The sequence below is a fragment of the Lepidochelys kempii genome, chromosome 5, assembly GCF_965140265.1.
Source record: "Lepidochelys kempii isolate rLepKem1 chromosome 5, rLepKem1.hap2, whole genome shotgun sequence".
Taxonomy (NCBI): domain Eukaryota; kingdom Metazoa; phylum Chordata; order Testudines; family Cheloniidae; genus Lepidochelys; species Lepidochelys kempii.
The window spans coordinates 97,174,725-97,187,300 of NC_133260.1; the positions used below are offsets into that span (position 1 = coordinate 97,174,725).

Here is a 12,576-nt window from a genome sequence, read left to right on the forward strand (position 1 = left end):
CTCTATGGCACTACATTCTCCTACTGCTTGTGTCACAGACATCTAACGTATGGGCATACTATGCTATTTTAGTCTGTCTCCAAAGATCTTGTATAAATGAAAAACACAATTTGTGATAGTAAAGCACTACAGTGCTTAGCATAATGGTGTTCTGGTTCCTAGACTAGAGTTCCTAGGCACTATGGTAATACAAATAGTAAATAATAATGATGATAAAGTGCTGTTAGCTGAAAACATATTGTATTTGTGCACATGTATGTGGATGTAGGCTTTGCAAAATGCCTAGAGATCTTCATAAAAACTGCATGTTGGGTTCAAACACTTAATACTATGACACCAAATGACTGCCTGATAATTCTATGTAATTATTTGATCACATTTTGTTTTCGTCTACTGCAGAGCCAGCAGAGGGTGCAAAATTTTATTTCAAAAGCCATGTCTACACTGAATGATGCCAATTCTGCAGTTAGGAATACCATATTAATTTCAAACTCCAATAGAAATGGAAAGAATTGTTTCAAGATTCTGAGTATTAGAAACAATACAGTAAAACAAAATTATACAGAAATACATGTCATTTTAAGTTGTGACAGGAGTAATTGTTTTTGCTTAGTCCCTTAGGGTAGGAAGGAATCATGAGTCTGGAGGAGCAACTTTTATACATAACAAATATTTTATATATCCCACAGTGGATGACTTGGAGGTTTAATTATGTTCCCTTTTTTATGGTCTGTGTTTCTTCAACAGAAACAGTCTTTGCTTGGAGTGTCTCACTCCATTAACTTTAGTGCTGCTTATTTGAGTAATGATCTCTGGCTAAAAACAGATAGATTTGCCAACAGAAGGGGGGGAAAAACAGTTTTGTAACAAATCTGTCTGCAGAGTAAATCAGTAATGAATTTGTTCCAGTCTTATTAGTTGTCATCTGCACTGCTTATCATATACCCTGGTGAAAATTCATTATTAACTTTGCTTTGTTTGTATTTACATATACGTAGATATAGAAAGAAAAAATGAACAGAAAATATTAGAAATCTTTTCTAATATTTTGCTTTCACTGTAGCTACCATTCTTTAAATAAATCTACCATAGATGTATTCAGCTCTCTACTGGGGAAATACTTACGATTCTTGTGACTGATACCACTTTTGGAATGTTCCTTAAGCTAAGAAACGTCTCATGAGTCTCAGACTTTGAAATTGTCCATAGTGTTCGTATATTGTGTGAGAGGCAACAAAGGAGGGTTTGTGATGAACAATTTTGATTTGTGTAAAGTTAAAGTGCAGAAACATTGCCTCTTAAATATCATTGCATGCATAAACTGTGAGCTGCAGTAGACAAGGTTGTACACAAGGTACCCAAAGACAATACAATAGTCCTCAGCAAAAATATTTAAATAATTACGCCAAAAACAGAAGCAAATTATTTGGTTAGGATTGTCCATTATTTTTTAATGTATTACGTTTTCTTAGAACATTTAAGAAAGTAAAATATATAACCCTAAAACCATCTGGGAAGTACCTCTTGGCTCAGTTTCTTTTGCAAAGGGGGTTATTCTCTTCTTTCTACTCTAGTGCCATACATTAACGTGTTATGTTTTATTTCCAAAGCATGAGGAAGAAATTTGGCAATACAACTCATTCCAGTACTGGAGAGCACCATTACCTGCTATTGATCTGTCTGGCATTCTGGACTTAGATGGGGAGAACATGACAGATGCAAGAACTACTTCCAGGACTGAAATCATAGAGACTGAAATGGAGACCTGAGTAATTAATTCCTTGTAGCAAATCTATTTTGAGGGGGCTTGTTTCTGTTTGTATTCAGGTTTTTCCTACTTTGACAAAAGTATAACATTCTTTTTTCAAAATGTCAGAAACATACTTACTGTTCCAATCTGCATAAGTAAGGATGGGTTTGTCTACATTGATTGAAGGGTCGTTGTTGGACACTTGCCAATAAATTGGAAAGGTGAATTTACCTATACAATGGCGAGAAGGCTACTGACACAGTACTGGCAGAAATATTTGAAAAATGGATGTGTAACAATGTGTAGAAAATCAGAATTTATTTCTGGACTTTCATAGCCAGCAAAATGAATAGCTTGGAGCGCTACCGGTAGAAGACAAATGCCAAAACATTCCTCCTGCCCTGAACAGAAAAGATGTAGTTGACATACATAAAAGTGAGATTTTTATACCATGCACTTATTTAAAAAAACTACACCAAAACAACCACCTTTACAATCTTTTCTGATGTTTTTGCTTTAGATGTTGAACAAAAACAAACAAAAATCAGATACAAGTATTTCTATGCAAACCAGAAATGACTATGGTGGGATTTTCTTTTCTGCTGAGAGCTGCCCTAAGTTACTTCACCTTCTCACTAGTGATAACTTGAATCAGTAGGTGGCTTATGAGTGTATTGTTTTCTTTTTCACGTGCTCAAGTTAGTGCTATTCCCATTTTTTGTTGTCATTGGGATTAGAGCATTTTGTGGGGTTGAACTGCCTGAGATGTACAAAGCTGACAAGAAGAGCAGAGTGAAATGATCAGGCACACTTTTTCAGGGTTGAGTGATTTAGGTCCCAGTCCTGCAAAGACTTGTGCATGTACATAACTTTTCACACCTATGTAGTCCCATTAAATTCATGTGCTGCTGCAGGAATGGGACCTTAGTGCTCATTTTTTTTTATTTGATACACTTTTGTCACTAATAGTTGTCCGAAATTAGATGTCATGTCTTATTGGTGAACTTTGATTTCATGTGATTTGTCTCCAAGTATCCTGGAAATGAGATATTTTTGTTGGTATCATATTTGCTTTGAGAAGGCTTTGGTGAATTTTTAAAAAACTTATTTTGCTAAAGAACAATAAAGTTTTCAATGTATATTTGAGCATTTTTGTACTATATTTAAATTACCCATCTTTTCTTCTGTCTTCAGAATGTTACTCATGTAATTGTAATTTGTTATTGCTTGGATATGTTTGGTTACAGTACTAAGTTGGATGGCCTACTTAGTAAACATTTCGAAAATCCTTTAGTGTTTGTACTTTGTCTTCAGTTTTTACACTGTGTGCAGCTTGAATTCATTTTTTTGTGGTTCGCACAGAGGTGAAGAAAGGGGCTAGACCTGGGCATAGCATGAAGCTTTTGCTGGAAATCTTTCTTACCATGCTGCTTCAGTGTATCCTGGTTCTCTCCTCAATGTTCCCCTTTGCTGCGTTTCCCTAAATAGACTTCTTGAACTCAAGTGGCCAGTATTTCTGGATATTTGTCAGATTGTGTTGGTGTTTTTATTTGACTAGACCTCAGTTGCACTATAGCAAAACAAAATAAATTTCATTTTAATTTGTATGTGATCCTACATCTCCAGAGGTGTATCTAATGCTCTAATCATTGCTACTATATCGAGGTCCATTTTTAAAGCTTTCAGTGTTTGTTTTGACTGTATAATTTTTATTTAAGTTTTACAGTATCTTGGATTTAAAGGGACACAGTCAATTTTTTTTAAAAAGTCAATTGTGCATAATTTTTAAATTATGTGCTTTTCAGTAACATCTGTTTACTATAACTGAAAGAAGTTAGTAGAAAGTAAGATTTTTCTTTTTTTTCGTAGTTGGTTCATTTTGTGTATTTGATGACATCTTTGTGAGTGGCCAGTCTCCCTATTTCCATAAGTTCTTGTGGTTTATTTACCCAACAGCAAAGTAGAAATATCATTTTTAAAAATAGGAAAATATTATAAAATCAGACTCTCAAGGGAGTCAGGTGCAAGCGTAGTACTTAAAATTACTTTTAATTTGATGTTTTAAGCTAATATTTCTGGCAGTGTTTCTGTAAAACATGAATAACATGCACATTCACAAAGGTTATGGTCATACTCCACTACCCAGTTATTTAGCAGCCTATTGAACCAAACACTGACTAGAACTAATTACTGTTTCAAAAGGTGCTACAGTTACCTTCAAAATTCCAGGTAAGAAAATGTGAGGTAGAAGAATTGAGAATTTTTTTAAAAAAATGGTGTGTGTGTGAAATTAAACATCTTACACTACATATGCTGAAAAGGCAAATTTGGTTATGAGTATGATTCTTTTCTATATATCTGTGCAGGATTCTCACTCCTAGGTCATGTGTTCTTTAGTACAAGACACAGAACTCTTCTCATTCTCAAGATTAGAACACAAATCATACCCCTTAATGGCTTTTGGGCACAATGCCCCTTTAAGTGTCTAGTTGGCAAAGGAGTTTTTGGTTTTTTTTGAGAAGGGTGTGCGTGACCGTATCAAAAGCCTTACTAAAGTAAAGATATACCATATCTACCACTTCCGTCCTACCCCCAAGGCTTGTTTCCCTGTCAAAGAAAGCTATTAGGTTGGTTTGACACAATTTGTTCTTGATAAATCCGTGCTAACTTGTTACTTATTTTCTAGGTGTTTACAAATTGATTGCTTGATTATTTTCTCCATTATCTTTCCAGGTACTGAAGTTAAGCTGACTGGTCTGTACTTCCCCGGGTTGTCCTTATTTTTTTTAATAGATGGGCACTATATTTGCCCTTTTCCAGTTCTCTGGAATTTCTCCAGTCTTCCATGACTTTTTTCGAAGATAATCACTAATGGCTCAGATATCTCCTCAGACAGCTCAAAATTTTGTGCACGGAATTTTTAATTTTTTGGTGCAGAACTCCCCCAGAAGTAAAGCATGTAGAGGATCCTTAGGGTGAGTTTAGGGTGAGTTTGTGGGGGAAGAGGTTGTAGGAAGACACTTATGCTAGGAGCATGTTAGCCCATAATTCTTGCATGTTTTCTTGAAGCATCTGGTATGGCATAGTTAGAGATGATACTAGATTGGATGGACTACTGGTGTGATAAAACAATTCTTGTGTTCCTTAGGTGATGCTGGTGTCCCCCAGGGATCAGTACTGGGCCCAGTCCTATTTAACGTATTCATAGATGATCTGAAAAAAGGGGTAAACAGTGAGGTGACAAAATTTGCAAATGATACAAAACCACTCAAGATAGTGAAGACCCAGGCAGAGTGGAAAGAGCTACAAAAGGATCTCTCAAAACGGGGTGACTGGGCAACAAAATGGCAGATGAAATTCAATGTTGATAAATGCAAAGTAATGCACATTGGAAAATATAATCACAACTATACATACGTAATTGGGTCAAAATTGGCCGTTACCACTAAAGAAAGATCTTGGAATCATTATGGATAGTTCTCTGAGAACATCTACTCAATGTGCAGCGAGTCAAAAAAGCGAACAGAATGTTGGGAATCCTAAAGAAAGGGATTGATAATAAAATATCATATTGCCACTATATAAATCCATGGTATGCCCACATCTTGAATACTGTGTGCAGATGTGGTCACCCCATCTCAAAAAAAAAAAATATTGGAATTGGAAAAGGTTCAGAAAAGGGCAACAAAAATTATTAGGGGTATGGAATGGCCGTCGCATGAAGAGAGATTAATAAAACTCGGACTTTTCAGCCTGGAAAAGAGAGGATGAAGGGGGGGATATGATAGAGGTCTGTAAAATCATGACTGGTGTGGAGAAAGTAAATAAGGAAGTGTTATTTTCTCCTCGTCATAACGCAAGAATTAGAGGTTACCAAATGAAATTAATAGGGAGCAGGTTTAAAACAAACGAAGTATTTTTTTCACACGACGCACGGTCAACCTATGGAACTCTTTGCCAGAGGATGTTGTGAAGACCAAGACTCTAACAGTTCAAAAAAGAGCTCAATAAATTCATGGAGAATAGCTCCATCAATGGCTATTAACCAGGATGGGCTGGGATGGTGTCCCTAGCCTCTGTTTGCCAGAAGCTGGGAAGGGGTGATGGGATTCATCACTTCATAGATATCATAGAATAGCAGGCTTGGAAGGGACCTTAGAAGGTCATCTAGTCCAACCCCCTGCTCAAAGCAGGACCAATCCCCAACTAAATCATCCAGAACAACTCAACCAAAAAGATAAGTTTGAGAACAGCAGATGTTCTTTTCCAGCTTTGTTAAGGGTATAAGAATTTCTCTTCAAAACAGAGGTGATTTTAGGGAAACCAATATCCACTTGTTTCCATGCCATATCCAGAACATACCTAACATATGTCCACTCTGGTCTGATGGATCAAGCCTACTGTTCAGGAAATATACAAAACCAGGATACTTCACTAGCCTGGCTTTAGCCAGGCAAGATCTACTGTAGGAATGTCCGTATTTAATTTTGTGCTGAAAGAGGCAACACCCAACTCTGACATACATGCAAAGCTGCTACATAGGGAACTCCCAACATGTTTCTTTGTTTCTTCCTCCCCAAACACAAACTTTGGAAATAGGGTTTTACAAGTCTCTATCTCTGACTTTCTTTCACCTCTTCCTTAGCACTTTGGCTGAGAATAAGGGTTGAGGTGAAGACAAGAATGAGGAATGAAATAATTATTGGTAACAATTGCCTATATGGTTCCTTTCTTCATCTCTAAATCTATGAGCCCTCATTTGAAAATCTTTAATCCTAGTAAAGATGCTGCTCTAGGCCCTGAGTCAGATAAACCACAGGTAGAATTCTAAGGTAGATTGTAATGTTCACATTTAAATTTGTCCAGGAAACAGGATTAACACCATTACTCTATAACTTGATGATTACCTGTTCTGTTCATTACCTACGGGGCACGTGGGATTGGCCACTGTCAGAAGACAGGATACTAGGTTAGATGGACCTTTGGTCTGACCCAGTATGGCCGTTCTTATGATGTTAAATAACTTTTAGACCAACCTGTACATTTGGCTGGGTTAATTATTTCAGAGCATACAGTTATAACCTTGAAACTGTAGGTGGCAGTGTACATACACAATAAACTATTGTAAAACGGAACATTTTGTTATCATTGGAATGTTATCCTGAACTGTTACTGAAAATCCAAGTAAGTGACATTGTGAATGTTAATCATTTATTTACTGTGATTTGCAACTGAAAGCAGATGAAGGCACAAGTTCCTGATTACAAGGTAACACAAGCTCTTCAATTTCATTACAATAAAAACAGTTCACCAGAGTTTTCACAGTCAATCACCCTGTTCCTCTCTCTGAAAGCTTTTCAATTTAAGCATGTGGAAATTTGTAGTAATTGTTTCTTAGCACTGTTTCCATTAACTGCAATTGCAAAGCAAGCTTTATCTGATTGTGTGGTGTATGGAAACTTCAGTCTAAAATTCAGTGGCTGAAGGCTACATGAAGTTTATTCATTAGTCATAGGGATGAAGAAGGTAAGTATGTTAACTCATAAGAATGAGGGTTATTGTTAGGGGCAATATTTAAGAATTTGTATACAGATAACTGGCATTTAAAATGTGATGAAATTTCTAATGTGTTCTTACAGTTTTAATGAATGATTCTGCCTTTTTGTAACTAGTGAAAACAAGAATATGTTTCCTTCATTAAAATGATCTTGAATTTAAAGTGCATATTATGGGATTTGATTTCAATACAGTAAGCTATGCAGTTTTTAATCATCAGTGTTTTTCTTTAAGTGAACTGTTCTGTTAATATGAAGGTGATTCTGTGCAATGAAATGGTAGCCAATAGTAACAAATGTACTTAAAACCAGTCTTCCTAAATTAAACCCATGCAAATCATCCCAAAGTGTTATGGACTGTTTCTTGTCTGAAGTAAAAACAGTTTCCTTAATGCTATTTATTGCTAGCATCTGAAAAACTGGAAAATTGTTTTCTAATAATATCATTTCATAGTTGAGACTGTATGGGCAATCGGACAGATTACCTTTGGATTTTCTTGGAATGACTGTGAACTGATGAAAGTGGGAACAGAGGCTTGTGAAGTACCTCTTTGTTTGTTTGTTTGTTTTATGATGGCAGAATTTTTTAGGGATCTGATTTGAATATGGTGGAAACAAAACTGCATGAGAAATATGAGGCTGTGAAGAAGAAATTAAAAGAAAAAGTTGTGGCCTCAATGAAAACTTGAAGGAAAATGTTAATTATCTCAAGTTTTTATATATAGGACCATAGAACTTTTACACAATATATGACACCACACACAGCTCAGTTTTGTAATACCCTTGATTGGAACAATGCATAATATGCTTCTAATTACATTGAAACACATAAAATTTAGTCTCATAGGATCAAACCTTAAGTGTCAAACCTCCCTTTTCTTTATAAAGGGAAAGTGCTGAGTGTATTTATATTCCAGATTCTGCAATTTTTTTGTTAGTTTGTTTCCTCTCCCTTTTCTTCTTGGGATCTCAAACAGATACATTTTGCTTCTGATTATCAAATTAATGTGTACAGCATTTATATAAACAGATATAGACTAAATGCCACACCGTTTTACAGTTGTCACTTGTAAATCACAGTATATTTTGACCAGACAGTATCATAAAATCTTGCTACTATGCTCATATTACAGAGTTATTAATGTGCTTTTTAAGTACTAATTTTTCCGATCGTTGGAAAACCTTCTGTGGTTAAATGGTGTAGCACTATGTTTCAGAGAAAACTTTGTACTTCCGTGTAGATAACACGGAATTTAAGGAGGAATGTTAGGGGGCTTATTCCTTCACCCACTTACTTCCCTGGTCCTTCTCGCATGAACAGAGAGCAACAATACCCGAAGTCCAAAGGTGCAAACAATTCAATGTTTATTGGGGTGAACTTCCAGCAAGCATGATTCCAGTTTCCTTCCTTAGTATCCTCCTTCCCAGCTCTGACACCACAGAGCCTTACACCTGTGTCCCTGTTCCCATTCCTGCCCTTAGCAAAACATGATTCCAATTTCCTTACCCCCATTCCCTGTTCCCATTTTCCCACCCCCACCCACACACCCACCCCCTCACTTCCTGATTGACTGCAGACTATATAGTAAAACTTGAGTTCTGCTTAGCTATACCTTAACCAATCATTTTCCTGAAATTTAACTAACCAATCCTAACATATTGTAACATAACTATGTAACCAATTATATCCCATCACCTTAATTAGTTTACACCCAGCAAAATTAATTATACAGCAGACAGGAACAATCACAGAACCAGACAGAGATTATACAGACAAACAATAGCAAAGTGGGAACAAAACAATACAGAAGTGAGGATTTCACATCCTAGCTATTGATAAGTGGGTTCTTGCCAGGCAGGATGCTATCAAACTAAGTTTTCTTTTACATTTTCTAGGCACTTTCCTTTCTCTGGAGGTGATAGGCAGTATCAGGACAAGATTGTATTCCTAACAGCCCAATAATACCTTCTTTCAGTGTGACTAGTTTGGAATGTGAGGATGTGACCGATCGCTTCCCAGTTTATGCAAAAAGAAAAGGAGTACTTGTGGCACCTTAGAGACTAACCAATTTATCTGAGCATAAGCTCATCTTCTGTATTTTCCACAGTATGCATCTGATGAAGTGAGCTGTAGCTCACGAAAGCTTATGCTCAAATAAATTGGTTAGTCTTTAAGGTGCCACAAGTACTCCTTTTCTTTTTGCGAATACAGACTAACACGGCTGTTACTCTGAAACCTTCCCAGTTTATGGCTGCCTGTTGGTTAGCCAAAGGCCTTAGCCTAAGAACAGGGCCTCAGACTGTCACAGTAAGAGAAGGACCTTACACCAGCAGACAGTGATTTTGATTCTTTCTTTTATACCTCCATAACTAGCCAAGTGATAAGAATATACCTAAATTCTTTAAGTACAGGCCTTTGCAGACAGATAATCTATATCCTAACAAGGAATGCATGGCATGAAGGAAGAAAATTTACAGCTTTTTTCTTATAATCAGGTGTATCAAACTCGTTCAATGTTGATAGCCAAATTGTACTTTCAGTTGCACTCTATAGTGACACCCTGAAGGTGAGGGGCAGGGAGCAGTGCAAACTTCTCTTCCCCCCAAAATAAAACCTCTTAAAATGAATAATATCCAAACTGAAGTGATTTAAAAAAATTAGCTTGAACTGGAACCCAAAAAGTAAAATGCCTTAGTCACAAGCAATATGATTGCATGGTGTAACTACAAGGTAAGGTATAGATTTCTTTGATGCCTTAAATGTGCATTATCATCCTTTAATATAAGGAGGTGGTGGTTTGGATTGGTTGGTTGGGGTTTTTGTTTTTTTTGCCCTTTAATTACTGATAACTGCTCTCAATCTTAACTCATTTTATGTAGTAGGATTTTTTTTTTGTTTTTTTCCCCCTTTTGTTTGTGAATATATGCATTCAGACTCCCCATTAATAAAAATAAGAAACATTTTGCCTTTCAAGACCTGATTTTCAAGGTCTGTGTTTCTTCTGTATTGTTCTACTATAAGAGATAGAAATAGCATCAGTTTTTGGAGGGGAAATGCAGTTTTCTAATTTAGAGCTCAATCCTGCAGACATTAAAAGAGTAGTACTTTACTGCCATAAGACTTAGACACTAAAATGGTGACTTCAATAGGGCCGTCCACAGTATTAAACACTAAGTTTAGTCGTAAGCGTTTGCAGGATTAAGCCCTTAGGACTCGGCAGATAAGTAATCAAGGAGACAATAATTTCCAATTATTTAAACAATATATTTATTGTTATTCTCCACATCATCTATACATATTTTATATTTATTTGGGGATGCAAGTTACTTATTTATAAAGATAGCTTTTCAGTTCACCTTAGAGAATCAAAATACAAATACTACTAGAGGTCAATACCTGTATTCACATACACAACTAATATGCAAGCACGTGACTCCCTTTGACCTGTTTATGGAAGCACCATTTGCACAGCAGAGAGCAGAATTTCACTGCAGTGTGAGTGTTACAAAATCTATTAAAAAACTGGAGAAAAGAAACGCATCACTCGGCAAAACAGCAATGTTTCAACAGATAATGAATTCAAAATAGTGTACAATGGGTTAAATCCTGGCCTCATTAAAATCAGTGGCAAAATTCCATTTAATTTTTGTGGGGCCAGGATTTCACTCAAAGGATTTAATATGTTCCTAAGAGCAGGAAAACTTAAACAGCTTTCTCAAAAACAGAGTAGTTGGATTTCTTTTTTGTCAGTGATTGATCCATCTATCTGCCAATTTATCTAAGATAAGTTTTTATGAGACACCATGACTGTAGTAACTGAGCACCTCAAAAAATAAAAAAGTAAATACATAAGATAGCTTGCTCACTCAGTATCTCAGTATCAGGCTCTAAATTGCTTGTAAAATACTGATGGGGAAGTTGAATTTTGGGGCTTTGTTTTGGGGTGTTGTCCGGTTTTTGATGTATCCTTTTCTGTTCTAGACAGTTTTAACTAAAATTAAGTTATTTCCTATTACCTTTATTCTTTGTATTTTTATCAATCCTTGATACATCTTAAAGTTCATTTTTGTCTTACAGCTATGGCACAGTTACTAAAACCGAATATTTCTGTGCCACTCAAGAACTAGAAATTAATTGTTACAATATAACCATTGACAACAGGTACAACACAATTAATATGACATCTCATTACTTTAAAATAGACCACTTTGTTCTCCATTCAGCAGGGACTTGAACTTGCAGACTCTGGAGGGCATGATAAATATATTATTATTATTTATTATTATTGGAAAATCTTACGTCCACACTTCAGCTCTCTTTGTATATAGTTGCGTTTCAACTATTCAAGGAATATGGACTTGATCCTACAAGAAACCTAGGTACTAGGAGAGAACCCTTGAAGCTGTACGCTATCCCATCTCGTGGAGTTTGATCTTGCAAACTCTTCCTCCTGCGAGTAAAGATTATTCATTCCCATGAGCACAGGTTTGCAGGATCAGAACCATGGAGAGGTACTAGTACTGTATGTTTATTACAGAAAGGATAGTTGCAGAAAGCAAAGTTCTAAATGTTCAACTTCATTTTTTACAGTTTTAAAACATGGATGGATTGCTCATAAATGGTCTATCCACTGTAGAAATATGTAGTATGTACAGCTACCATGCTCCCACTCTCAACCTGTATTATTCCTATACCAATATCTGTGACCAGAAAAATGTTTCACTTTATTAAGGCCCAGATCCTTCAAATGTATGTGTACTTAACACATAAATCATCCCATTTAAATTAATGGGAATACTCAAGTGAGAAAATTTAAATACAAGTGCTTGAAGGACTGAAGTATTTGATCTTTGGGTCTGACTGAATTGATCTGAATCCAGAACCCAAGCTGGTGGGACCAAGGTGGCTGTGCCTTTGTGTTCAAGAGTTAAAGGTGGTTTCAAGTTTGCCCTTATATGTTATAATTTGCCTGGGCAGCTGTGATCATTTTTAGATATTTTTTTATTATTTTTCTAAAGAAACAAATGCAGTTATGTTTTTTAAATGTTCAAATGAATTCCAAAAGATTTTGTAAACTCAAACTTTTTTTGAGTCTAATAAAACATTAACTTTTAGCTCTAATGACAAATATTGAAAGTGCTACTGATCAGTGTCACTGTTTGGGTGGTCCTCAGTCCATGTAGAGATGTCTGGCAGCAACAACATGTGTTAACTACTCCTGTGTGAAATGAATTTTCAGCTAATACACTTGGTTATATTTACCCCTTCAA

The 12,576-nt window shown here is 36.0% G+C and overlaps 2 protein-coding genes across 5 annotated transcripts in view; both read left to right on the forward strand.

The window, feature by feature from the left end:
- CARNMT1 (carnosine N-methyltransferase 1) overlaps positions 1 to 1,685 on the forward strand; it is a 46,249-nt gene extending 44,564 nt beyond the window's left edge. For all 3 annotated transcript variants that reach the window (XM_073345131.1, XM_073345128.1, XM_073345129.1), the window contains exon 9: positions 1,611 to 1,685. The gene's annotated coding sequence lies outside the window, so the exon portion shown is untranslated. The remainder of the gene's footprint in view (positions 1 to 1,610) is intronic.
- An 86-nt stretch (positions 1,686 to 1,771) lies between these two features.
- Positions 1,772 to 12,576, forward strand: part of TRPM6 (transient receptor potential cation channel subfamily M member 6) — a 161,114-nt gene continuing 150,309 nt past the window's right edge. For both annotated transcript variants that reach the window (XM_073345123.1, XM_073345124.1), the window contains exon 1: positions 1,772 to 7,276. In XM_073345123.1, the coding sequence (XP_073201224.1) occupies positions 7,268 to 7,276 (9 nt within the window). In that variant the 5' untranslated portion in view covers positions 1,772 to 7,267. The remainder of the gene's footprint in view (positions 7,277 to 12,576) is intronic.